Consider the following 26044-nt stretch of genomic DNA (forward strand, 5'->3'; position numbering starts at 1 on the left):
TTGTAAGTTACATAGAAAAAGTAATTCTGTGCTAAAGCAGAAGAGTTTTCACTCAGTGATCTTCTACCTCAGTGTTGACCTCTTCTCCCACACCTAACCCCCAAAATCAAGAACAAAAAATTGGAGCAATCTCACTCTCCTTCTGTTGCACAAAACATTACCCTGATCAGAATGAAAAATGCACTATCAAGAAATTGGCAGCTGCAGGCTAGTCACTGGAATAGAAAAAAATCATAAATGTTATCAATTGCACTGATCTTCATCCTAGCAAATGAAGAATGTTTGTAGTTAATGCCACGGATAGAATTACATTTAATGTGCTTATTTCAGTAATTGCAGACAAAAACACTGATAAATCTTTGCAACTACCATTGTTGTTTCCATACAAGGAAATCCTCTTGCTGTCACAGACTGACGTGGAATTCAAATCAGTGTAGTACAGAAAGGGAGATTGGTAGGTGGGAATGGAACCAGACAAGAAGGCAATGATATGCACATGATGAGGGCAAAGATCATTTTTCTAGCCATATCTGGCCACAGGTTTTGCTAAAAGCACACACATAAAATATAATTAGAGTCAATATCTTGGTAATAGTTTCTTTTCAGGCTTTAATTGTTTGGCAAATTAGATAAAAGCCCTCGGCAACTTGGATTTATCATTAATGGTTTGCAGGAGTAACTTCCAACGATACAAGACATATAGTAAAGTGCAGTTTATTAGAGAAATATATTTTTAGTGAAGCTGATATCCAGTGTGAAATCCCTCATGGAGTGGTGGTTGCATGCATCATGCCTGGGAATTAATTGCATAATTTCTCATTTTATCCTCATCCCCCAAAAAGGTGGGTGTACTACTCTCGCCATTTTACAGATGAAGAAACTGATTCTCAGGCCATTTGGGAAACTTACTCCAGTTCACTAAGTCGATAAAGGCTGAATCTGGAATTTAGACCAAGGTCTTTTCCAATTCTAAATATATATTCCTTCTGACTGCTTTCTTTTGCAATTTTTTCTTTGTTTCTTTCTTCCTCTGTTTTTTAAAGTAACTCAGAAGGTAATTAAGAAAAACTGAACAATAATGGCAGCATTGATGGAATAAATGCAAAGCTCCCAAAAGTGACGTTATTAAAAATATGTTTCATTTGAATGTACGAGTTCTTTTTAGATTTATTTTTAGGCATACTTTGTCTACTCTGAATTTTATGTAGTCTCTCATCAAAGAGGGCCACATTCCAAGCTATAATATATTAATATATGCATACTCTGTCTCTTTCTAAAAGGAGTTATTTCAGTCAAAGAAGCAATGTTTTTATTGATCTGTCTGTGGCAAAGATTTTCTGATTCAACCTTGTGACATTAAGAAATACATCTTGTGACTGGCAGCAGAGATCCATCCAAACAAAGCTTATGGTCAGAAAATACTCCCTTGCCTTCATGCAGCTTCTATTGGTGGTCGCCTAATTAGTCTGACATATAACCTCACCAGCATTAATGACACTATGCATAACAGGAAATCAAAACAGTGCCAACATGAGAGAGAATTAGCTTGCAAACATTTTATCCCCTGGATCTCTACAATACTATTACATTTCCACTATATACTACCTGTTTCTTTTACTTTTGTCATGATAGCAAATACTTTGTTGCTGTGGGCTCACTTTGTAATGAGATGGGGAAATCTCTTGTCCTTCACTATAAGTATGTATAACGTCATGGATTCCTTTTATAATTTCTTAACCTACAAGATAAACTTGGTGTTTGAAACATCTCTCTGCATTTCATCCTAACAAACAATTCCTTTCAAAAAAGAAAAAAAAAACAGCTCATTAGCTTTGTCTCTCATTTCATAGAAAAATGCTGTATCAATACATAAATATATAATTCTCTTGCATCTTTAGTCACTTATGGGTATCTCAAATACACTAGATATAACTTCTCTAGGAATGAGAAGTTGTCACAAATTTCAGTACGTATTTGACAGGATGCCTTTAAAATAAGCTCATGTTCCCAAGATAGTGCACATGTGATTTCTTTGCCTAGAATGCTAATTTCACTCTGGAGATTGTTGAATGCCTCTTCATCCCAAAAGTCTCAGCTTAAATACATGCTTTTGTGTGTGTGTGATCCTCCCATATCCTCTATTCTTGGGCCAAGTAGACACATTCTCTACTTTCCCATAATACTTCTAATAGAGTATTTGTCACACTGTTCAGTTTTTTCATAAATACATGGTGATAACCTTCTCTTGGTGGTGGTTCAGATAGGTAAGTGTGGTGAAGCCTGGGTCAGAATGCTATATATCATATAGCGTACTCCATAAAGTCTAGTTTTCCAGCCCCTGATTGCCATGAAACAGTGGATTCTCAAGGAGGCCCAGAAGCAGCCCCGTGACCCAGATGCTAGTACCCCTTTCCTCTCCCTACTCTTTGCCTTAGACTGAGAATCCTTCAAGCAGAGTTTTCCCAGGCAAGGGTAGAGATCAAGGAGGGCAGGAGGGCAGCAGAGAGAGAAAAGCACCACACCTCGCTCCCCCACGCAGTGTGTGCTCAGACAGCACGCCTTTGGGTCAGGTGCCTCCTTGACCCTTGCTTGAAAGTCAAGTTGCTAGGAATACTCCAAATGCCCTGAAAAATTAGAAGGAACCAAGTACCTATGTATTTTTAAGCAGCCAGATTCTGAGTTGTTATTGCAAACAATGGCACCTGGCTGGGAAACTGGCCAGAAAGGAGAATGAGGATGTCAAGTTCTCCTGAGTTGGCATGGTTTAAGATTTTTACTGGATTGCTGATGAGCCTCTACGGAAAACATTCAGTTCCCTAGTTTAGGTGTCAGGCTACCAAAAGTGATGGATTACATAAATAAGCAAAGTCCCAAGGGTTTTGGACTTTTTATCCCCTCTGAACATTTGCATATTCACATTTAATTTAGAAAAGTTCACAATCTTTTTTGTTAATTCTTCTGTTTCATCAATATATTTCACTGCTTTGATGAAAAATAAGTTGCATTTTAGTTAAAATATTTCACATATAATCAATAGAATGCTTGCAATAATTAGATTCAGAGAAGCTCCCTTTTTTAAATTCAAAACTTCCCCAAAAGAATATTTTATGTTCAAGTAACATCTTATGTTTTGATAATTATTAGCAAATTATTTTAGGGCTCTAATCAGGAAAGACTTAAAAATAACTGTTTCTATTTTTGGTATGTATCTGTTACTCTAAAAGTCTTCTTTTTTTTCAGTACTCAAGAGTGAATAATTCCACTTACAGTACATTTTTAAGAGAACTTAAAAATAGAATATATCATGCCCATCAGATTTTATCCTGGAATCCTAGCAATTATCTGTATTATAGAAAATTGAATTTAAATATCCCATAGGCCCTCAAGAAAAAACTTTAGTAGGCACCTTCCCATAGCAGAATGTTCCATATACAGATTAATACAAAGTTTCATATGAGATGGATAACAGACCTACATTTGAAAAGTAAAACACTATCACAAAGTTATAAAATTCATAATCATGCTTTAAAAATGTTTATTATTCCATTTAAATACAATGTTCATTTACATATTTTTCTATAATTATCTTTGGTAAAAAAATTGCACATACAAACAAAGTAGCAATGAAAGAAATATCACTGGAACAAAGTTCCATCATGTATGAATTTTTTGTTGTTAATTACATAACAAATTAAATGACAGGTCCCTTTGAAAAGTGGAAAATGTTTCATGGTTAAGAATTTGATTATTCTTAATATAAATAAGTTTAAAGTTTTCATATAATAAAATGCCAGTTGGTTCTGAGAGTATTAAATAGTTGCCCCACGATAGAGAATTGTCTTAAATGATGAATATTGGCCAGGGCCATTGAATTTAACAAATGTGCTTTTCCTAAAGCAGAAATAACACTCAAATTATTACATAGGTACGTGGCCCTGATACTCCTACTGTGGGAAGATATTTAAACAATTTAGTATAATTTAGAAGACTCAGCAGATATTGTTACCCATCATAGCTAAAGCTCCTTCCACCCTCAGCAGCCTGAAGAGTGTTACAAATTTGTTCTCAGGGTCTTGGTGGGGTTTGTGGAATTCTATAATTCTGAAAATAGGGTTTTTGTCTGAATGATTAGGATGTATGGCATCACAACTTTAGAAAAAAGTTGAATACAAGAATTAGAATGAAGCAGATTAGGAAACAAGTAGTCAGTGGTCTAGCTTACCACTGAGAATCCAGATAAAAACATTAAAATATCACTTGAAGGACTGAAAATTGTATTTACACCAATTATACAAATTTCAGAATATCCACATTTAAAGATAGAGTAGAAAAATAAAGAAAGAGAGAGCTTCTGTGTCTTTCCTAGATATAAAGACTTTGACAATAAGTCATGTTTTTCCATCAGCCTTTCAATGGAATTTTCTTTTAGATGAACTTGTGTGAGATGCACTGTTTGTATCAGCAACAAAGAGAACTCACACACCAACAAGCGGCTTTATTAGTGCAAGTTCATTTGACTATTTACAAGCATATATGATAGTGCATTTAAAAGCAATCTAAGAAGGAATGTATTACATGGGAAACTATCCTAATATTTTTATTCTACCTTGCAAAATCTCTAGAAAGTAAACAAGCAACAGTCTTGTATTAGCACAGAATTTAAAATAAAGTTTACCTTCATTATGGACAACAAAACAAAAATTATCCACTTTGTAAATAATATGACTACTATAATTAAGTACTTTATAGATTTCTTTTCATTAATTAATCCACAAAATTAATTAGGATATATAGGAAATATATATGTATTTTAAATAGCACTTTAAAACATACTTTCACTGGTAACTATTTTTTACATATATTTAAATTAAACATAAAACATATAAACATTCCTTCATATACACGAGCTATTTAAAAATGTAAGTACACTTTTCATGTAAACAGTTTTAAAGAAATATTTACAAGAGAAGAGAATAATTTTTCCATCCAGATTGTAAAATAAAGATTTTCAATACCCCTCTCATTCCACAGATGTTTTTTTCATTTTTTCAGCTAATTCTTTCCTTACTTCAATATGTTTTTCTAAATTTTGTACTTCATGTGGAAGATTGAGGTCCCAAACAGTCAAGCAAGATTGTATCTCTAGAAAAAGAAAAAAAGGAAATCATGTTTCAAAGATCCACCATAAAACATTTTTATTTCAATTCGGTTCATTTATGTTTAATTGACTTAGACAAATGTATATAACAATACAGCTACAAATAATGCAATAAATTATTGCCATTTATAAAAAACTATACATGGAACATGTTTACAACACATTACAGAAACTAACTACTAAATTTCATGGAGACTGTGAACATTTAATTGCCTGACATTTCATTTTCTAAAAGAAAGAGAGCTTTTTCAAACACTGGTCAAAATTAGACCTCATATGGATATAGATAAGTTGTTTTAAAAAATTATATTTAGTTTAAACTTGAGCTAGTTCTCAATTTGTAGTGATTGATAGTTCTATTTCATCTGAAAAAATAAATAGTTAACACTCCTAAATCACTGAAACTTAATTTTGAAAATTTATGTCTAAATTACATACATTATAAAGAAACTACCAGTTAAAATTACTGAAAGTATTATATCATATGTAATATTTACTACAAATTTATAAAACACATAATATGTTACCATCATTCATATCATTGACTGTTTGGAATACAGTGTCCTATTAGATATTACCTTTTTGGTGTTCTGGGCCTTCAGTACTTTTCTGGTTGTACCCCAAAACCAGCATGACGTTTTTAAGGCTTCCTTTACCAAAACAAAATATAGGAATTTTCTGTTAAACAATATAATAAACTGGACTAAAAAAAGTACAGTTATTAATATTTTAAGAAGCAAATACCTTGGAGCTCAATTTACAATTTTATTTTTAGGAGGTACTTCATTTATATTAAATAAAGACCAGTAATTTTCTACAAGTATGAAAATCTGTGATCTACTCCCTGCTGCAATTTGTAATTACGTGAGTCTGAAAAAACAGCTTAACCTTTCTGTAGAATAGGTTTTTAACATTTATACATTCCTCCCCCCAAAAGTTATAATATTAAATGAGATAATGTGTGTGAAATTGCTTGGCTACTTTACGGCACAAATGTGAATATCTGGATGGAGAACTGGATGGCTGGATATACTGACACTCTGTGACAAAATTGTATTTTCTTCTCAGTCACTCACTAATTTATTCAATGAATAGTCACCAAAAAGCTGCTATGTATTAATACTGGACCCTGGGCTAAGTCCCAGGAATAAAGCAGTAAACAGGAACAAGCAGATCCAACCCACATGGAGTTTATGTTCTAGTGAAGAGACTGACATTAATGAAAAAAAAAATCATGACTATGATCAATGCTATGCAAGAGAGGTATTAGGAGAGCCACAAGAGGGAACTTTGACCTAATCATTGTTGGTTTATCCGAGGTTTTGACACATCAGCTACCATTTCAAAAAGGGTATGAGTTAACTAAGCAAGAAGGTTCACTAAGCAAAGAAAGAAACAGCACGTGCAAATCACTGAGGCAGGATAAAGCACAGTACTTAGGAGGGACTGTATGCTCATCTAGACCAGAAAGAACTGGGAGAAATGTGGTAAATGATGGAGGCTAGAGAGGTAGGGTGAAGGCAGTATGTAGCATACTGTAAACTATGTTTAAATTTATCTTTATTTTAAAATCAAACATAACCCATTGAAATTCCACTATAATTTCTGTTGTGTACATCCATTTGGGTCTCAAAGTACATTCAATTTCACTTAGAGAATGTAACAACCTTGGTAGAATAAGACTAGGGAGACAACCCACTACAGACAGATCTGCTACACTGCCTGCGTGGACACACATCCTGATAGCCAATGATCATTAAGAGCATCTAATTCTAACACTTTCTGTGCAACTCTGATATCCATCAATGAAAAACAGGTGAGGGTGCATCTGATCCTCCTTAACATATTCTCGCAAAAAGAACTGATTTTTTTCATCATGGTCAAACATTTTATTACTTATTTGCTAAAGTCATATAAATTGTAGTTTTGCAGAATTAAAGCCCACAGGGATACTTTTGTGAAGAACATTGTATATATGATATTATTATTATTTTCTACATCGAATTTTTATCAAAGGAAGGCAATGAAATGTATTTACACAGAAAATATATTTTGTGTGCTATCAAGATTTCTTCATATTTAAATAGAAAAGTAGGAGCAAGAACAGATATGAAAGTTTGAGTAAAACATCATGATTTTTCAATATTTGTGGACTGTAGAGTTCAGCATATATTGCTACAAGAGTATAACTTTATTTATAGAATGAAAAACCAAATGTGATTCTTTAACAAGAGTGTAAGCCTAGACTATGATCAAACAAGCATTTGATTTAATTTCTTTCCTCAAAAAGTAAAATATACTCAACACTATGTATTTTCCCTTTTTGCCTTTGGTATAAGGAAAAAAATGAAGATCAACCCAAATTGAGGACTTGGCTGCAGCGATCTGCTTCTCTCCTGAGACCGAGAGCATCTACTCTCTCCATTTCTTGAATGGCCCTACTCAAACTTTATCCCAGTCCTATGTTTCATCACATGAACTTTCAAGACACTCCAAATGACACTGGAAAGTGAAAACTTAAATTCAAAATAAAGGCATATTGTGATAGTCTTCAGGAATATGAAAAACATCTACAGGAAAGAACTTGCCTAACTGTGCTGTCATCATGACTCTAACAGAATCACAGAAGTTGTAAATTATACGTATAATTCGACGAGTTGAAAGATCAAGGAGTAAAATATGGCCTCCACCAGTTCCTATCCAAAGGGCAGTGTTTTTCTGAAGGCAGAGAGTTTTCACTCTCCCAGAATAGGACATTTTGTATTTTGATTCCTTGTTTAGTTTTACCATCTTCTCCCTAGAACCATAAAGAGAATATACATTAATAATTTTATCAGCAATTAAGAGATAAAATAGATATGTCTACATATATACATACATAACATTTTAAATTACGAAAACATGGCAATACACATTATGTATCATTAAAATTGTACAGAACAAATTTTGCTAAACAAAAAATGGCAAAGAGCCACATTTCTTTACTTGAATCATAAATTACCAAAAGAGAAGACCATCATGGCCCCTCAACTTCACGAAATTCTGAAATAAATAAGATGGACACAATTTTTGTAAGTAGCGAAGCTATCTAATACAGTAAAAAGAGAATACATGTGCCCAATATAAAGAAAAAAGTTAGTTTCAAAAGCTTTACATGAAATCTCAAAGTTAAAAAGGAAAATCAAATTATAGTCATTTACATGTAAAAGATACCAATACAAACCATTGAATTTTTCCCCTGAGACAGCAAATACCCCAATTCAGGACAAAAATCAAGTGTCCAGAAATAAAAGAATCCCCATAATTTTGGAACTTCAGGAAGTAAGGAATTCTTTACCAAGAAGAACTGTTAGCCCTTCTAAACATAAACTGGGAGCCCTTCTCACAATCCAGAGAAAAACTGTAAGATGAATCTATGAAAGTAAACTTTGAGGTCTCATTTATAGATATAGCATATACTCTAAAACATTCTCCAGAGTATAATAAATCTATAAAGTAAAATCAAAATGAAACAAAAATATAAAGCAGCTAGTAGATCAGTTTGGCAATGGCCCTGTTTCTCTGCACCAGCACAGGAAAAAAAAAAAAAAAGATGTGCTTGATGCAGAGTCTGAGATTTGTCACTCACATGCTGTCTCAGACAGGGCACCGCATTCTCATTCTGCTGGCTTGACCCCCCCACTCCTTAGTTAGGGCATTGGTCAGTGCAGTAGGTCCCTGCCCCCCATATTTTCCTATTATTTTGTGCCTTTTTTCCCTTAGAGCAGAGAACCCTTGGGCCCATAATCAAATGCTAAGTAGTAAAATTTGATCCTGTGACACTATTAGATCTACGGCCAGCAATGAATCCAGTATCCATTTTCAATAATGTACGATTCTTTCATTAGAGAACATTCTTTGTAAGAACCTATGTACACCCCTATTCTTTTATTTTCCCGGAATGAAATTTGCCAGATAGCAAAAGATGGTGCTGAAAAACATTAACAATTTTATTTCCGCATTATTTTTAATTGCCTATTTAGAGGCAGAAAGGAAGAAAAATAGGACATAGTTCCTCCCTCTGTGAAATCTGAAGTGTAAAGACAGCTCTTTCGGGCATAAAATAAAGAACCAATAAATTTACTTTAAAAAGTGCACGCAGTCTATCAATTCGCAGAGTTTTTCAGTTTTCTTATCCCACACTTCCACAATAGGGCTGTTTTTCTTAGCAATATACAGAGCAGTGTCTACCACCACTGCTATGATGTTGGAATCACTGAAAGCTGCGTAAGAAAACCTAGGAAGAAAAAAAAGGAACATCACCATTATTTGTGTTTTTCAAATTTCTACATGTAATACAACCTTATATAGTTCTTAATACATATAAAAACAGTATTTTGAAAAATAAACAAGCTAGACTATTGCAATTATTTCATATTCTCCTCTAAACATTCTTCATTAAATATATAACATACTTTGGTACTTTGTTTCCTTTTGTTACTTTATATTGATTTCCTTTGATAATAAAATAAATTAAAGACTATGAGTAATGTTTATTTCTTGTTTTAGTTTTAATTTCAATTCTATCTGGTTCTTTGTAGAATTTTATACTGTCTCTTAATTTCTAAAAGAAATATCATAATAGCTGTAACTTTTGAATGTTGCATGAATGCTTGGAAAATTAAGAGTTAGTCTTTTACACCTAGAGTTATAAAACATAAGATATTGACATAAAATTTAGTTGCAGTGTCTTCAAATGTTAAAGCAAGGCATACCTGTGCACCAACACAACCTAGTCCAGTTATAAGAAAAAAATTCACATTATCCAAACATAAATAGAAAGTAAACTGTTTGCCATTCCCCCTGACTTTGAAAATAAAGAAAAATTACAAACATTTTTAAATATCTCCCTTACAACCTAAGATATTTGACAATGTACACGTTTCACAAACAGCACCGATGGCATGGCAAACACATACTTAGCCTTTGAGGCTTAACTGAAATGTCAACTCCTTTGGAATTCTTCCCTGACCTATCAAAACAGATCGACTATTGTCTTTCCTCCACCCTTGTAGCTATGGTATTATAGACATTATTAAATATAAAATTTTACTTATTAGTGTATCCCTCACACTAGACCGTAAGTGTAATTTCTTAAGGACAAGAACCATGTCTCTTCTGTATACCTCTAACCCAGTAGAGTTATCATAGGTAAGTAAGTACCTTTGATAAACCAGGCAGTTTGTTAAGCAGGTGGCCAGAAGGATGCATGGAGGAAGAACAAACTAACAGGATGAACAAACAACCAGGAAAAAGCAGAAATGGTTAAAATTCCAACTAACTCAGATACATGACAAGAAAATACCACAGGGATATAACAATCATTAGTATATACTAGAGTAGGAAGATTTTTTTTTTTCTCCACGTTTTTTTGCTATTCTGGCAAGGGAGATGAAAATACAATGTGTTGCCAGAGCAACTATGCTTTAGGTAATTCCTTCCGGGGTGTTTGCTATAGTTAATAGACGACAGTTCCAATTAGCACAAATTTTTGCATAGAGTTTTAGAATTTATAAAATACTTTTGTGTGTCATCCTGTTTGATCCTTTATTTTAAATCCTAAAATATGACAAATCTCACTGTTTGTTAATTATAGAAAGAAAGGTTGACAAATGCTAATTTGCCCAAGGCCACATGACTAACATGTTGCAGACCCAGGACTCCAAAGTCCTGTGGAGTCTTCTGGCTCAAAGGCTGTTCTTCCACCATTCAACATGGCTCTCAGTCAGAGTATTGATGATGAAGCAGCCCCGATCAGTGATGTGATGTCTGCTTAAGCGGGGAAGAGACCAACGTGACAGGAGACACGTTTTTGGAAGAGAGAAAATACTTCCAGGCATTTATGAAACTGGGTCGTCATCTCTTCTGGGAGATAAACATCTCTGAGAGCCTGATATTTAAAGATGTTCTTCTCTGGTAAAGCATCTATACTTCAAATCTTATATGGAATTTTAAGGAGTTGATTGATACCTATAATCCCATAAAAAGCCATGTGAAATAAAAGAATTGGAGGCTCTTTCTTTTTAAAAGTTCTCAGGCTTATACAGTTGCGTTAAAAGAGGGAAGTACAGAAAGAGAATGAGTTCATCCAAATATTGACCCTATGCTAATAAACAAATCTGTAAACACAACAGAAAATAAAAATCCTCACCCATGAGAATTTACAATATATTGCAGTGTATCTTAACTCTGACTACACTTTAGAGCTTGGGGGGGAAGAAAAGAAAACTGAAGCTGGGGCCCTATCCCAGGTGTAACTTGTCTGACTTAATTGGTCTAAGGTGGGGCCCAGGCATCAGATTATTTTCAGCTACCTAGTGGTTTCTAATGCACAGCCAATGTTGAGAACCAGTAGAACTGGTGGTATCAAGAAACTATTTGTTAAAATACAATTATAAAAATACTATAGCTGTTGAGAAGGGAAACAACAGATGCAACAGAAGCGTGAATACAAGGCACCTCACCTGCATAGGTGGGATCGGGGACAGTCACTCAGAGGAAGTGGCATTTGGACTAAAGCAGACAGGAAGCATAATAGGCATCCAAGCAAAAAGAAAACCACATTCAAAGGCTGGGGGTGAAGGGAGCAGGCTGTCTTTGAGCAGTGAGACAATTTCAATTTGGCTAAAGCACAGAAGGCAAGGAGGTTGCAAAATAGTAATCTAGAGAGGTAAGCAAGGACTGAATTACGAAGGGCCTTGTAGGCTATCATAAGGAATTTGGACTTCATGCAAAGAATAATGGGATGCCACCGAAGGGCTTTCAGCAAGAGAATAGCACCAGATTGATTTGCATTGTAGAAGGGTCCTCCATCTGCAATGCAGAAAACAGACTGAAGAGAGTGTAATCAGAGGTTGACAACTGGAGGGAAAGGTGCTGTGGTTAACACAACTGCAGATGACGGATGGCAGTCTGGCCATGGCAGGAGTGCTGGGAACAGCGAGAAAGAAGTACAAGGATTTGACAGACAATTAGTAGAGTCGAGTGGATCAGAAGAGCAAAGGACAAATGAGTTAAAGATTACTCCCAAGTTTCAATCTTGGGTGACTAGATGGATATTGAGAAACCAGCATAATTTGCTGAGATAGGGATTTGTGACTCTAACAGTAATCATAATAATAGCTAACATTTATTGACAGTTTACTAGGTGCTGGTCAATTATGTTAAGCTCCTTATATTCATTTTCTTATTTATTATTCCAAATATCCCTTTGAGATAGAGTATATTACAATCTTCAGCCAAGAGAGAGCTGAAGATTCCAAAAGTGCTTGCCCACATTCACAAAACCAATAAATGGCAAAGCCAATATTTGAACTACGATTTGTGCTCTTATCCACTATCTTACACTGCTTATAACTGAGGAACATAATAAATAAGAATGAACTGCAATGATTTGGTTAAAATACAACTTAAAAATTGAAACAACAAATTGGGATGAGGTTTATACTTTATTTCATTTTTGTTTGAAACTGGTATCACTAACTTGGCTATAGAGTGGACATCTGTACAGTTATCCACCTAGAAAGAACTTTATTCCTACAGTATATGTTTACTACAATGAATACTTAATAGAAATTATCCAAAACCGCACATGTAAAATCCACGGATTTAGTAAAATACTGAGCTGAATGCCTTCCAATTCCATATGTCTAATTTGAAACAGAGATAATAAAATTGCTAAAAATTTATATTGATAAATACTTATTAAGATTATAATAGGTTTATATATTTTATTCCAATAGTGTCTAAGCTAGGTGATTTTTTAATGTCCCTCCGCTTTCCAAAATTTTCTAAAGTTTCTATAATGAATGTTTAATTTCATAATATAAAAATGAATTATCCATCTTAAAAGAACTTTATTATGAAATCAACGTATTGACATGAATATAAAGAATAAACATAAACAAAATGGTAAATTAGTTGTACAGGCAGAAAATAACTTACAGCTGACTTGTCCTTGTCTCAATGAGCTTCTGAATGGTGAAATCATTAGAAAATGAGAAAATCTTTGTGCCACATCCTCCCCATATTATGTTTTTTTCAGTGGAATTTGTGGATTCACTCAAACACATCAGTGGAGTGCTGACATCTCCCACATTTAATATCTTCAAAGGAGCAGCTCCTTTAAACTTTGCCAAAAAGAAAAAACACACTCAGCAAATTGAGTATCTGCAGAATGAAACATAAAATCTGTGCTTTCGAAAAACTATTTTCCATCTTAAATACTTGGAGATATTAAAATAAAAATTCAGATACACTTTTCAAAGTTTCTATAAAAATAAGATTCAGTTAAAGTAGTATTCAGATGGAAGGCCTAGCTAAAGCAATCAGGAAAGAGAAAGAAATAAAAGGCATCCAAACTGGAAAAGAGGAAGTCAAATTGTCCCTCTTTGTAGATGACATGACCTTATATTTAGAAAAACCTAAAGATTCCAAGTAAAAAACTCTTACTTCTGATAGACAAGTTCAGTAAAGCTGTAGGATACAAAACCAACATACAAAAATCATTAGTGTGTCTATACACCAATAATGAACTAGCGGAAAGATAAGAAAGCAATCGCATTTACAATAGTTACAAAAATAAAATAAAATATCTAGGAATAAATTTAACCAAGGAGGTGAAAGATCTCTACAAGGGAAACTACAAAACACTGTTAAAAAAAAATTGAAGAGGACACAAACAAATGGAAAGACATCCATGCTCATGGATTGGAAGAATTATTATGGTTAAAATGACTATACTATCCAAAGTAATCTACAGATTCAACAATGCAATCTCCATGAAATTGTCAATGACCTTTTTCATAGAAATAGAAAAAAATTTCTAAAATTTATATGAAACCAAAAAAGAGCCCACATAGCCAAAATAAAACTGAGCAAAAAGAATAAAGCTGGAAGCATCACACTCCCTGACTTCAAAATATATTACAAGGCTATAGTAACCAAAACAGCATGGTATTTCTATAAAAACTGACACATAGACCGATGGAACACAATAGAGAACCTAGAAATAAACCCCCATATTTACAGCCAACTGATTTTTGACAAAGACACGAAAAACATACACTGGAGAAAGAACATCCCCTTCAATATATTGTGCTGGGAAAACTGGATATCCATATGCAAAAGAATGAAATTAGACCCCTCTTTTCTCACCATATATAAAAATCAACCCAAGATGGAAAAAGACTTAAATGTAAGACTAAAAGACTTAAATGTAACTATGATACTACTAGGAAAAAAAAAACCAGGAAACACACTTCAGGACTTTGGTCTAGGCAAAAATTTTATGGCTAAGACCCCAAAGCACAGACAACAAAAACAAAAATAGACAAATGGGACTGCATTAAACTAAAAAGCTTCTACACAAGAAAGGAAACAATCAACAGACTGAAAAGACAACCTAAATGGGAGAAAATATTTTCAAACTATTCATCCAATAAGGGCCTAATATCCAGAACATACAAGGAACTCAAAAAACTCAACAGATGGCCGGGCGCAGTGGCTAACGCCTGTAATCCTAGCACTCTGGGAGGCCAAGGCGGGCGGATTGTTTGAGCTCAGGAGTTCGAGACCAGCCTGAGCAAGAGCGAGACCCCGTCTCTACTAAAAATAGAAAGAAATTATCTGGCCAACTAAAATATATATAGAAAAAATTAGCCGGGCATGGTGGCACATGCCTGTAGTCCCAGCTACCCGGGAGGCTGAGGCAGTAGGATTGCTTAAGCCCAGGAGTTCGAGGTTGCTGTGAGCTAGGCTGACGTCACGGCACTCACTCTAGCCCGGGCAACAAAGTGAGACTCTGTCTCAAAAAAAAAAAAAAAAAAAAAACTCAACAGAAAAACAAATCTCATTACAAAGTGGGCAAAGGATCTAAACAGACATTTCTCAAAGGAAGACACATAAATGGCTAACAGGTATATGAAAAAATGCTCTACATCACTAATCATCAGGGAAAAGCAAATCAAAACCACAATGAGATATCATCTTACCCCAGTTAGAAGGGCTATTATCAAAAAGAAAAGAAAAAAAAAATAACATGTTGGCAAAGATGCAGAGATAAGAGAACTCTCATCCATTGCTGGTAGGAATGTAAATTAGTACAGCCACTATAGAAAACAGTCTGAAGATTTCTCAAAAGACTAAAAATAGAACTACCACATAATCCAGCAATCCCACTACTGGGTGTTTATCCAAAGGAAAGGAAATCAGTATATCAAAGGGATACCTGAATCCACATGTTGATTGCAGCTCTAGTCACAATAGCGATTATATGGAATCAACCTAGTGCCCATCAGTGGATGAGTAAAGAAAATGAGGTATATTTCCACAATGGAATATTATTCATCCATAAGAAAGAATGAAATTCTATCACTGCAGCAACATGGATGGAACTGGAGGCCACTATGTTAAGTAAAATAAACCAGGCACTGAAAGACAGATATCACATGTACTCACTCATATGTGGGAGCTAAAATAGCTTATCTCAACAAGGTAGAGAGTAGAATGACAGTTACCAGAGGCCAGGAAGGATGTGGGTGTGGAGGGGAAGAGGGTGAAGAGAGGTTGGTTAATGGGCACAAACATACAGTTTGATAGAAGGAATAAGTTCTAATGTTCGATAGTAGAGTAGGGTGACTATAGTTAAAAACAACGTATTGTACATTTCAAAATAGCTAGGAGAGGACTTGAAATGTTCTCAACACATAAAAATAATAAATATGGGGATAGATATTCTAAATATGCTGACTTGATCATTATACATTCTATGCCTGTAACAAACATTTTTAAGTGGTATTCAAAAGATTATCCTTATAACCAATCTCTTCTCTTTTCCATGCAAAAATTGTATAAGAAATAACCTAAGGATTATGCTCTACCTCTCCATCTCTCATTAGATAAATAACCTTTTTGGTAACAAGGTGTATGAATGAACACATTCATACTGCTTCAATAGAAGTTGAATGCATAGTTGGAACCAAAGATAAATGGATGGATGAAGGAATAAATGCTTTAATGGCGAAATGAGAATTTCAAGAACAGAAAATTAAATCATTTCTTCAATGCTTAAAAAACAGCTAATGGGAAGCCAGATTTAAAACCCCATTATCCTTTGTTTCTTTCACAATATATCTATAAGGAATTATCTGTCTCACTTATGTACAAGTGGAATTACCTCCATTACTAACATTAGAAATCAGATTTCATTTATCATTTTATTCCTAGGTCCTTCATATAAAATACACAGTCAACAGCAAGTATTTTCAGAGCACCTACTATACACAAGTCTTTAGGAAGCAATAAAAAGATAAAAAGCAGAATTTATGATTCTTGCACTCAGACAGCTTATAATCACATAAGAGAGGAATGAGATATACAACACAAAAGGACTTAAAATAAATTTTGATGTAGAATGCATTCAACATTTACCTTAACAGTCTTATCTTCAAAAATTGCCAAATTGCCATCAGCAGTTCCCACCAAAAGAAAATTTTTTTGCTTGCTAAAAGGAAAAATGTCAAAATTGTTACAAAAAAGAACATTTACATTGGCTAAGACAGCCTTAGAGTTCGCCCCAGCTTAACTAAACTTTAGACAGATTTCTTCTCAACTGTAGACTCCTGGGCTCCATCTTCTTAGAGCGTTTGATTCAGAAGACGTGCAATTATAAATTCTTTCTCTGCCGCTTTAAGATGTAAACCTTTTTCCAGTTTTAAAGCCCAGGAATGTCTTTCCCAAGGACCTACGTGCCAACCCTTTGAAATGTAATCATCAGAAAACATAGTGGCCCTATCTCCCAATCTCTGTGGGAGGGTAGGAGCCCACCTTCAGCAAGGGACAATTAGCAAACACAGATGGCCTAATCACGTTGACAACCTTCCTCCCCCACACTCCCACAACATCCTCCAGTACTCTTCCACTAGCTCATCCCTGTGCTTAAAACTCTCCCACCTTTTGTCTCAGTGGAGTTTAGTTTGATCTTCCCCCCCACAACCCAATTGTGATACCCTTGAATAAAGTCTTCCTTCTCTGTTCAATTTCATCCATTAAAATTTTTTTAGATATCCAAATAATTTCAACTCCAAAACTTTCAGTAGAATTTATGTTTCAGGTATCAAAAATGGGCATCGCATTCTGTCATTTTAGTTTACACTTCTTTGGGATAAGAACCCTGCAACTGATAAGGGCTAAGTCATTTTCACTTACTAACAATTTATGGATTCATTTATTTAATTTTTTTCCAATTAAGTAGTTAGGTAACTGATATGCTTAAGCCTGGCACATAACAGGCTTTTGAGATTACATATATATATATATATATATACACACATATATATATATATATACACACACACACATATTAATATATGTATGCACACACACACATACATATGCATTCAAAGAAAGAATGAATGAGAATTCATCTTTGACAAGACCCTACAAGGGTACACTGACGTAAGAAGAAATAAAGAGATACAGCCGCAGCTGAGGCAATACTAGGAGCAAGGCTAGTGGGCCTAAGAATTAGGTTGACAATTATTTTATAAGTGCCTCAGCTAGATCTGTATAAAGAAAAGTAACAAATATCTCTGTGGCCTTCCACAATTCCCTTTAATATATGCAAACCAATGGAAATAGGTTAAAAATGAGCAATCTTTGCTAATGCAATAACAATTTTGCACACAATTAAGTCATCTAAAAGGTACGTAATTTTCCCACAATGTTCAAATGCACTACCATACCTTTGCTTGGAAAAAGAATTGCAATACAAACAAGTAACAGAATCGGTCATCCTTTCGAGCGTATGTCTCTTTTTCCCATCTTCAGTGTTGATGACCAGGAGATTACCAGACTGTGTCCCACACACAATCCAGCTTTCCTTTTCAACAGGAAGATGTACCAAGGCTAAGCACAATATTCTACTATCAGTAACTTCCTGTTAGGAAAAGAAAATACACTCAAAACGACTTGGTTTAAGCTTATGTAAACTGGAACTTCTATAAAATGAAAATATTCAGCTATCCAACATACTTAACTTTTTATTTTCTTACACTTTTATTAATAAAAACAATATGAATGTTATTTTCAAAAATAAGTGAGTTAACTAGCAAACAAGTTTTGCCTATCAAGAATGTATCTAAAACTAAAATGAAAAATTGAAAATTATTTTTCAGCATCAATTCTCATTCCATCAAGATCATATGAGAGGATTGTTCAATCTTGAGAATAATGTTTAGTCACATTTATTTCAAGGCAACAGTCAAAATACTAGGTTATTTTTCAAGTCTAGAAATTCATCTTACATTTGCCAATACAATTGATTGATCCACCTTGTAGGAGCCACACCCAGATCCCCTTCCTCCCTCAGGTGTGCCATCCCCTAGCTGCCCTGAGTATTGGCTACTAACAGCTCAGGGCTGCACTCTTCACCACAGAATGTCCTCAGCCAAAGGGAGCTGGCTTGCCCAGAAGTGTCCTGCAGGTTACCCCACACCCACTGCTGGGCAGAGTGCCACCAATGACTGACTGATATGTGAGAATGAAAGACTGACCCCCTTGCCTCACATTCTGTGGTCCTATTCACACTCCAGAGCTACTCATAGGGAAGGCTGAGGCAACATTTTGCTGAGCTTCTTTTTTCTTTCCCCCTTTCTGGCTTCCTTTCCTTCCTTCCAAGTTTCACCTCTCCTTAAATCACTTGTACAAGATTACCTGGCTCAGGCTCTGTTTCTGGAGACCCCACCCTAAGACACATATATACTGTGATTTTGAAACAAAAACACTGATTGTGCATACTCTTGTTCTAACAGAAAGCTAATTTGATAATACTTCCATATTGGCTCTTATTTAAGTTCTTCCTGAGTAATGTTTAACTAGCTTATGCTTTAAATCATCCACAAAGTAAGTGTTCTAAAGTTTTAAGAGTACTCAGATTTACCTCAGAAGTGTGTCCTTCAGTATTTAAGTCGAGAAACAAGAGCTGTCCTTTGTCAGTGTGGCCACAGCCCAGCCAAATGCTCGCATTCTTGCTGTTATGATGGGTAGCGACCATGCATTCAACAGTGAAGTTTTTAGGTATTAAAATGCGTCTCATCAGACAGATTAACTCTGCTGAATTCAAAAGGTCAAAGACCTGAGAAAGTTTAAAAATAACAAAACAATATTTATCAAATTAACACATTTCCCTTGAAAGATAATATAGATCTAAATGTTACAGCTCTAACAAGCAAAACCTAAATCTGTTAAACTATGACCCACCCCGATCATCAAGATTAATAATCCAAACTACAGATCCAATTACGTTAAAAAAACTAATATGTAATTTTAAGCATTGCATGATAGATAACCTTTTGTATGTATGCTATATTTTTTAACTCGAAAAGGAAAGACTATCCCAAAAGTGTCAAATGGACAGAATTTTAGCACAGCTAGGAGTTATTCTTCACTCAATTCTATACTGCAGAGCCATAGCAAGGTGGAGAAAAACCCTTGGGACAACAATAGAGTCGAGCTCCTACCAGTTGGAAGGAATGGAAATTTTAATCTTTGGTAACTAAATTTAGAAATCATTTTTCTATTCTATTCATTTTTATGTTTTTCCTTCAGACAATAGAGATCTGGAGAGACAGTATGAAGCCACTGTAAGAAAACACAACCAGGAATCAGGAAACTGGGATTAGTGGCATGACATGCCACTTGCCTGTCTCTGCTGAGACCTGAGAAATCTCCTTATTCTCTTCATGCCTCATCTAATAAAGGTGATTGAGTTTACCTGTTCTGTCCAGTATATGCTGCATTTTAAAGATAAAATAGGTATGTCTAAGCTTTTTAAAACGGTTATGTGCTGTAAAAAACACAAGGTTGATATGTATTCTATAAAAGATAGGTGAAATATAGTTGAAAATGGAAGGAAGAAAAAAACAATAATTAAGTTACGGAAAATTTTACTGTGATAAAATAAAACATAAAAAGTTCATGTGACTAACACTGTGGTAGCCTCCATTAAAACACAAGTAGGCCAAATAGCCAGGAAAATTATGATATCTGATAAAGTCAGTATGGTTGTCATCAGCTGTTTTTTATTAGGAAATTTAAACTCGAACACAACTTTTTCAGTGAATTATGATACAAAATCAGGATCTCACAACATATAGACAGCCTCTACCTATTAAAATGTGTAGCAATTTAAAACATAGCAATAGTTCTCTTTCAGATATGGGTGGAATAGGTTACCTGGGCAACCCTTCCTGCTAAAAACAATTTAAAATGCTGAATAAATTTTTAAAGAAACAACAATGTACTAAAAACACTGAATATCTGACAACACCATAAGGAATTATCAGGCCAAAATTGTAGTGAGAGACAAAAAACAAAGAGGTCAGTTGAACCCTAAAGCAAGATTTGTCCTGAAGGGATTTGTCTACTGAATCAAAATTGATGTGTAGTTTTGAATGTTTTGTGGGGCTTGTGGGAGAGAAGGTAGAAACTGCCCAGTGACATTCAGCATAATTGAGAACCAGAAATGAACCTGTCCACATTTCCACCTTCACTGGTGTCTAAGGAAAATTGCTTTGGGACTGTGCAGAGAGGGGGAGGAGGAGCAAAAGGACCCTGAAAAATTGCTATTCTCATGCTTGCTTTCAAGAAGATTCATAGACCACATTCACATCAGATGGGCAGTTAAAAGAAAAAAATTCTCAAGCCAGGAATTAAGTTTAAAGCAATCTGCAGCAAGAAAATCAAGCAAAAGATATATAAGACCTATACGTAGAATTACAATACTTTATCAAAAGACACTTGAGAAGACCTAAGTAGATGGAGAGACAGCCCACATTCAAGAATGGAAAGACTTGATATCATAAAGATATTATCCTGCTCAAATTGTCTTCAGATTCAATGCAAATTCAAACCAAAGCACAATGTAGTTTGTCATAAGATTTGAAAAAGTGGTTTTCACTTTATATAGAAAAACTAAGCCTAAGAATAGTCAAAACATTCCTAGATGAGAAAAATAAGCAAGGAAAGGGGGCTTTTATAAAGCTATAAGAATTAAGACAGAGTAATACCGGAGGAAGAACAAAGAAGTTGACCGGAGGAAGAGAATGTATCTGTGGATATGTACGTGTATCTTTGATAAATTGCTAAATGGGCACATCAGATCAATGAATAAAAGGGGAGAATCTATTTCATAAATGAATGTGCAAAAATTGGTGGTCCATATGAAAAAAAAGAAATTGGATCGAGAAAAATAATGTCAATTCCAGATGCATTAAGAACTTAAATGTCAACAGCAAAACTTGAATTTCTGAAGAAACCATAGGGAAATATTTTGTGATTCTACATGAAATGACTCCTTAAAATAGGACCTGAAAAATAATAACTATAAGAAAACGCACTGTTAAATTTATCTACATTAAAATTAAGAAATTCTGTTCATCACAGGGCACCCTACAGGAAATAAAAAAGGCAAGCCACAAACTCAGAAAAGAAATTTGCAACATATATAACCAGCAAAGGATTAATATACTATATATAAAGAAGGCCTTTTTCTTATTTGACTTGTAGACAAATTACCCAATAGAAAATGGCAAAATAATGAACAGGCATTTCAAAGAAGAGGAGACATATATATGACCCAATCAGGAAGAAGCAGATGGGGGTTTCTGAGGTGTTGACAATGTTCTTTTTCTGTACCTGAGATTGTGGGACTTACAGGAGTTTTGCCTTATAACTCTTTTTAACTCTGTGTGTGTGTATTTATGTATTTGAGTACATATGTTTGAAGATTATATAGTAATATATATATGTGTGTATGTATATATACAGATGATGTTCTATACAAAATATTAACAAATTTTCACTATAAGAATACCTGGGCAGAAGTAGGTCTTTCCTGGGGATTTTCTTTCAAACACATTTTAATTAACTTCTCAACCGTGGGCCATGGGGCACAACCATATTCTTTAACTGGATCTAGAACATCAAAAAGCATATCATGCTGGAACACTAAACAAATCAGTCCAGTTATATTTCCTCTCAATGTATATGAGAGGTCCAGATATTGCAAAGGAAAAATTTTTTTTTTTTTTTTTTTTGAGACAGAGTCTCACTCTGTTGCCCTGGCTAGAGTGAGTGCCATGGCATCAGCCTAGCTCACAGCAACCTCAAACGCCTGGGCTTAAGCGATCCTCCTGCCTCAGCCTCCCCAGTAGCTGGGACTACAAGGCATGCGCCACCACGCCCGGCTAATTTTTTCTGTATATATTTTTAGTTGGCCAGATAATTTATTTCTATTTTTAGTAGAGACGGGGTCTCACTCTTGCTCAGGCTGGTCTCGAACTCCTGACCTCGAGCGATTCACCCGTCTCGGCCTCCCAGAGGGCTGGCATTACAGGCGTGAGCCACCGCGCCCGGCCGCAAAGGAAAATATTAATCACCATAATCCTATATTTATTCTGAATTTACTTATCATAAAATTAAAGCTAATTTTGTTAACTTGATCTCCACTAGACTCATCAAAAAAGAAGCCAGACACCAATTTAACAAAATAATTGATTTTCATTCCATACTTGCATTTTATATAGACTTTGAAAACACTTTTGTTCATAAAATAATTAGTCTCATATGGAAATAAGTTTTATTTTAATACTAAGAGTAGGCAAGCATTTAATCCTCATAGTCGCAGAGTGGGTTTGTGCACATCTGTTTTTATAAGAGGTATGCCATTCTTCTAGTTGGTACAGAATAGAGACCTGGATACTTTCACTGGAAAAACTAATTAGTAAAATAAGAGAAATGACTTAGATTGTATCTAAGGTTTATCCAAATAATAATAAATTTCCTTTTGCCAGGACCTTTAAAGGTCACCCAAAAGGAGATAAAGCTATATTCCCTGTATCTGGCACATAGTGTGCACTCAAAAATATTTCTTAAATGAAAGGCAAAGCAGAAAATATGAGAAACAGCTAAATAATTTTAAAATGGTACTTTGTAGTGGGAACTAAAGTAATGGTTAAGGAATGAATGACAAAGCCCTAAAATTTCTTGAAAGCATTTGACACCATTCAAAATGAGATTTGGTCAATTTAAGTACTTCATTTGCCAATTCTTATTAATATTTGCTACTAAAAATTATTATTATAAATATTTCAAGCTTTTGTTCCTGCATACAAATTATTTTACTCCAAGAAACTGAAAACATTCCAGGCTAATGGCACACAGTAATTCTTTATGAAAACCAGAAGTCACCAAATCTGAGGTTCTAGCAGTAATTCCCTTCTCTGAGTATTCTTCTAAATATAATACCAAACACACGGATATTACTTTGGGATTTTTTTAAAAGCCTAAAACTGCTACTTTTTTCATGTGATTTTTATTCATGTATCACAGGATTTAAGAATATTCATGCATGAAGCAAAAAATTATCAGTTGTTTAATGAATTAAGTATACAACAATTAAATAACTTAAAAATGAAGTTGCTGACATTAAGGAAAAAAATCTTTATTGTAGATAAAATAGAACTTACCAGGTAATTTTCCTTGTATTGCTAATTCATCAAACTCATTTGGAAACTTCAAACCCTCTACTATTCTACATCCAGTTGTTAAAATGTCATAGAGTAGTAGACCAAATGAATAAACATCAGCCTGTTGGTTATAAATGACATTTCCTCTGGCAACTTCAGGTGCACGAAACCCTGAAAGTAAGCAGATGTAATAATAAATATGTCCAACACTACGGCCTATACATCCAAGGACACATATACTTAGGCTAAATGCCAAACAAGAGAGTCAGAGAGATGACTTCTAAACCAGGCCACGTCACTTCTATTAATACAATGAGACATCTTGATCAAGTCAATTAATTGCTCTGTGCCAGGACGTTTCATTCCAAGGTCAATCTCGAAAGATAATAAGATCCTTTAATCTTTATTTCAAGATCTTATAATTCTATTCTAAGATCGTCAATCTTCAATAAGATTACCTTGAAGGATAACAAGGATAACCATTCATAAATTATTAAGTAGCGTTCCATAATTAAAGAAATAAAGCCTAATAGAAAAATATCTATATCATTTTTCTCATTCCTGATAATAACTATTCCCAAAGCAGTGTTTTTAAAAGAGAGGGGTAAAGAGAATAGAGATTTCTAGACTTCACTCCAAGTCACTTTAACTTCATTAAAATTCCAACACCTTCATTATTTCTAAAACTTGTGACTCTGCTCCTTCTAACCAATGAAAACATAAAAATAATAGCCACAATGAAAACAAATAAAAGCCCTCTCTGTCAGGTTCATACCTGAAATTCTTTGAAAGGGAAATAAACCTTTCATTCCACAAGAGAGATAAATCATTTTTAAGTTCTTCAGAAAAAAAAGAGTAATTTCAACACTATTAATAGTAAAAACATAAACAGTCTAAGGAAATCCAACCATAAAAGGGAAATGGTTAAACAATGTATATACTATGCAGTAACTTAAAAATCATTGTTTAATCACGTTTCATAAATAAAAATAAAATGCAGGCTATAACTGGATAGACAGAAGGTTATCAAATATGTGGAAACAAAACAACTGAATTAATTTTCTTAGCTGTGATAATGGTATTGTGATTATGTAAATGAACATACTTATTCAATATGTTTAGAGATGACATGACATAATGTCTGCAACTTAATTTCACACATTCATATTCATATGCAAAGAAGGCAAGAGAGAGAAGAACAAGTAGGGCCAAAAGTTAATAATCAATGAATTTATGGGTAGGGTATATGAGTGTATTTTGTATTATTCTTCCAACTCTTCTGCAGGCTTAAATATTTTCAACATAAAAAGTTCATGGGAATATACATAATTAAAGAATAAAAAGAAATATATCCAAATGTAATAATGATTACTCTATGTGCTGACAGTATGTATATATTTCATCTTCTTTTTTTTAATTTCCAAATTTTTTACAATGACCATATGTGATTGTTATAATAATTTAAATATGCAGCTAGAAAAATATAACAAAGTATGAATTCATGGCCTTTTAAGAGTAAATGACTGAATCTGGGAACAATTCTATTTGACAGAGAGAGTCTACCAGCAAAAGTTCTAACATTCTCCTCACTCTGTTTTTATATATATGTATAATGTATATAAATATAATATTGTATATATGATAATATATCAATATAATTACATGTAATCATTTTTTATTAGTGTAATTTACATGTTATGTTAAGTTACAAACACAATCTTTTGGTCCTAAATATATCATGCATTTCCTTAGAATAAGGACATTTTCCTACATCATCATGATACCATCCTCAAACCTTAAGCTAAAGAGTTGTGTAAGTAATTAAGATAGTTCTAAAACATATCCCTAATAAAGTGTACCTGTGACATAGTGTAAACAAATCACAATAGCTCCTAATTCATATCACTCTAGCATTTTACTGACACACCTTATTGAACATTTCATTTGATAGGCACAAGAATCACCTGGGGTAGACAGATAAGGGCTTTCCATTTTACAAATGACATAATCCTTTCAGAAATGTATGCGTTTTCCTGAGGCCATACAGATAATGAATGGCAAAGTCAAAAGTACTTAAAAATAATGAGCTAGCCACACATTAACTAGTTCATTAACAATCTTTATGCTCACCTTCTTAGAATTTAAAAGGGATTTGGGAGACATTTAAGTCTTAACTGGATATTTTTTATTCACTCAACGCAGTTACTGGGTATCTATTGTATCAAGGTATTATTCAAAAACTATTCAAATGTTCAGTATTTTTTTTCTTGATAAATTCACTGCTAGAAACACAATTTGGAAAAGCTGGATTTTAGAGCAG

At 34.1% G+C, this 26044-nt stretch overlaps 1 protein-coding gene across 1 annotated transcript in view; it reads right to left on the reverse strand.

Moving 5' to 3' along the window:
* Positions 1 to 4475: 4475 nt before the first annotated feature.
* LRRK2 (leucine rich repeat kinase 2) overlaps positions 4476 to 26044 on the reverse strand; it is a 129565-nt gene continuing 107996 nt past the window's right edge. Inside the window, exons 42-51 of the mRNA XM_045554018.1 lie at positions 23725 to 23895; positions 22071 to 22171; positions 19137 to 19331; positions 17941 to 18134; positions 16628 to 16700; positions 13142 to 13326; positions 9282 to 9434; positions 7747 to 7955; positions 5737 to 5808; positions 4476 to 5142 (exon numbers count right to left, since the gene is read on the reverse strand). Coding sequence (XP_045409974.1) covers positions 5021 to 5142; positions 5737 to 5808; positions 7747 to 7955; positions 9282 to 9434; positions 13142 to 13326; positions 16628 to 16700; positions 17941 to 18134; positions 19137 to 19331; positions 22071 to 22171; positions 23725 to 23895 — 1475 coding nt within the window. The 3' untranslated portion in view covers positions 4476 to 5020. The remainder of the gene's footprint in view (positions 5143 to 5736; positions 5809 to 7746; positions 7956 to 9281; positions 9435 to 13141; positions 13327 to 16627; positions 16701 to 17940; positions 18135 to 19136; positions 19332 to 22070; positions 22172 to 23724; positions 23896 to 26044) is intronic.

Source organism: Lemur catta, chromosome 6 (genome assembly GCF_020740605.2).
Source record: "Lemur catta isolate mLemCat1 chromosome 6, mLemCat1.pri, whole genome shotgun sequence".
Lineage (NCBI taxonomy): Eukaryota > Metazoa > Chordata > Mammalia > Primates > Lemuridae > Lemur > Lemur catta.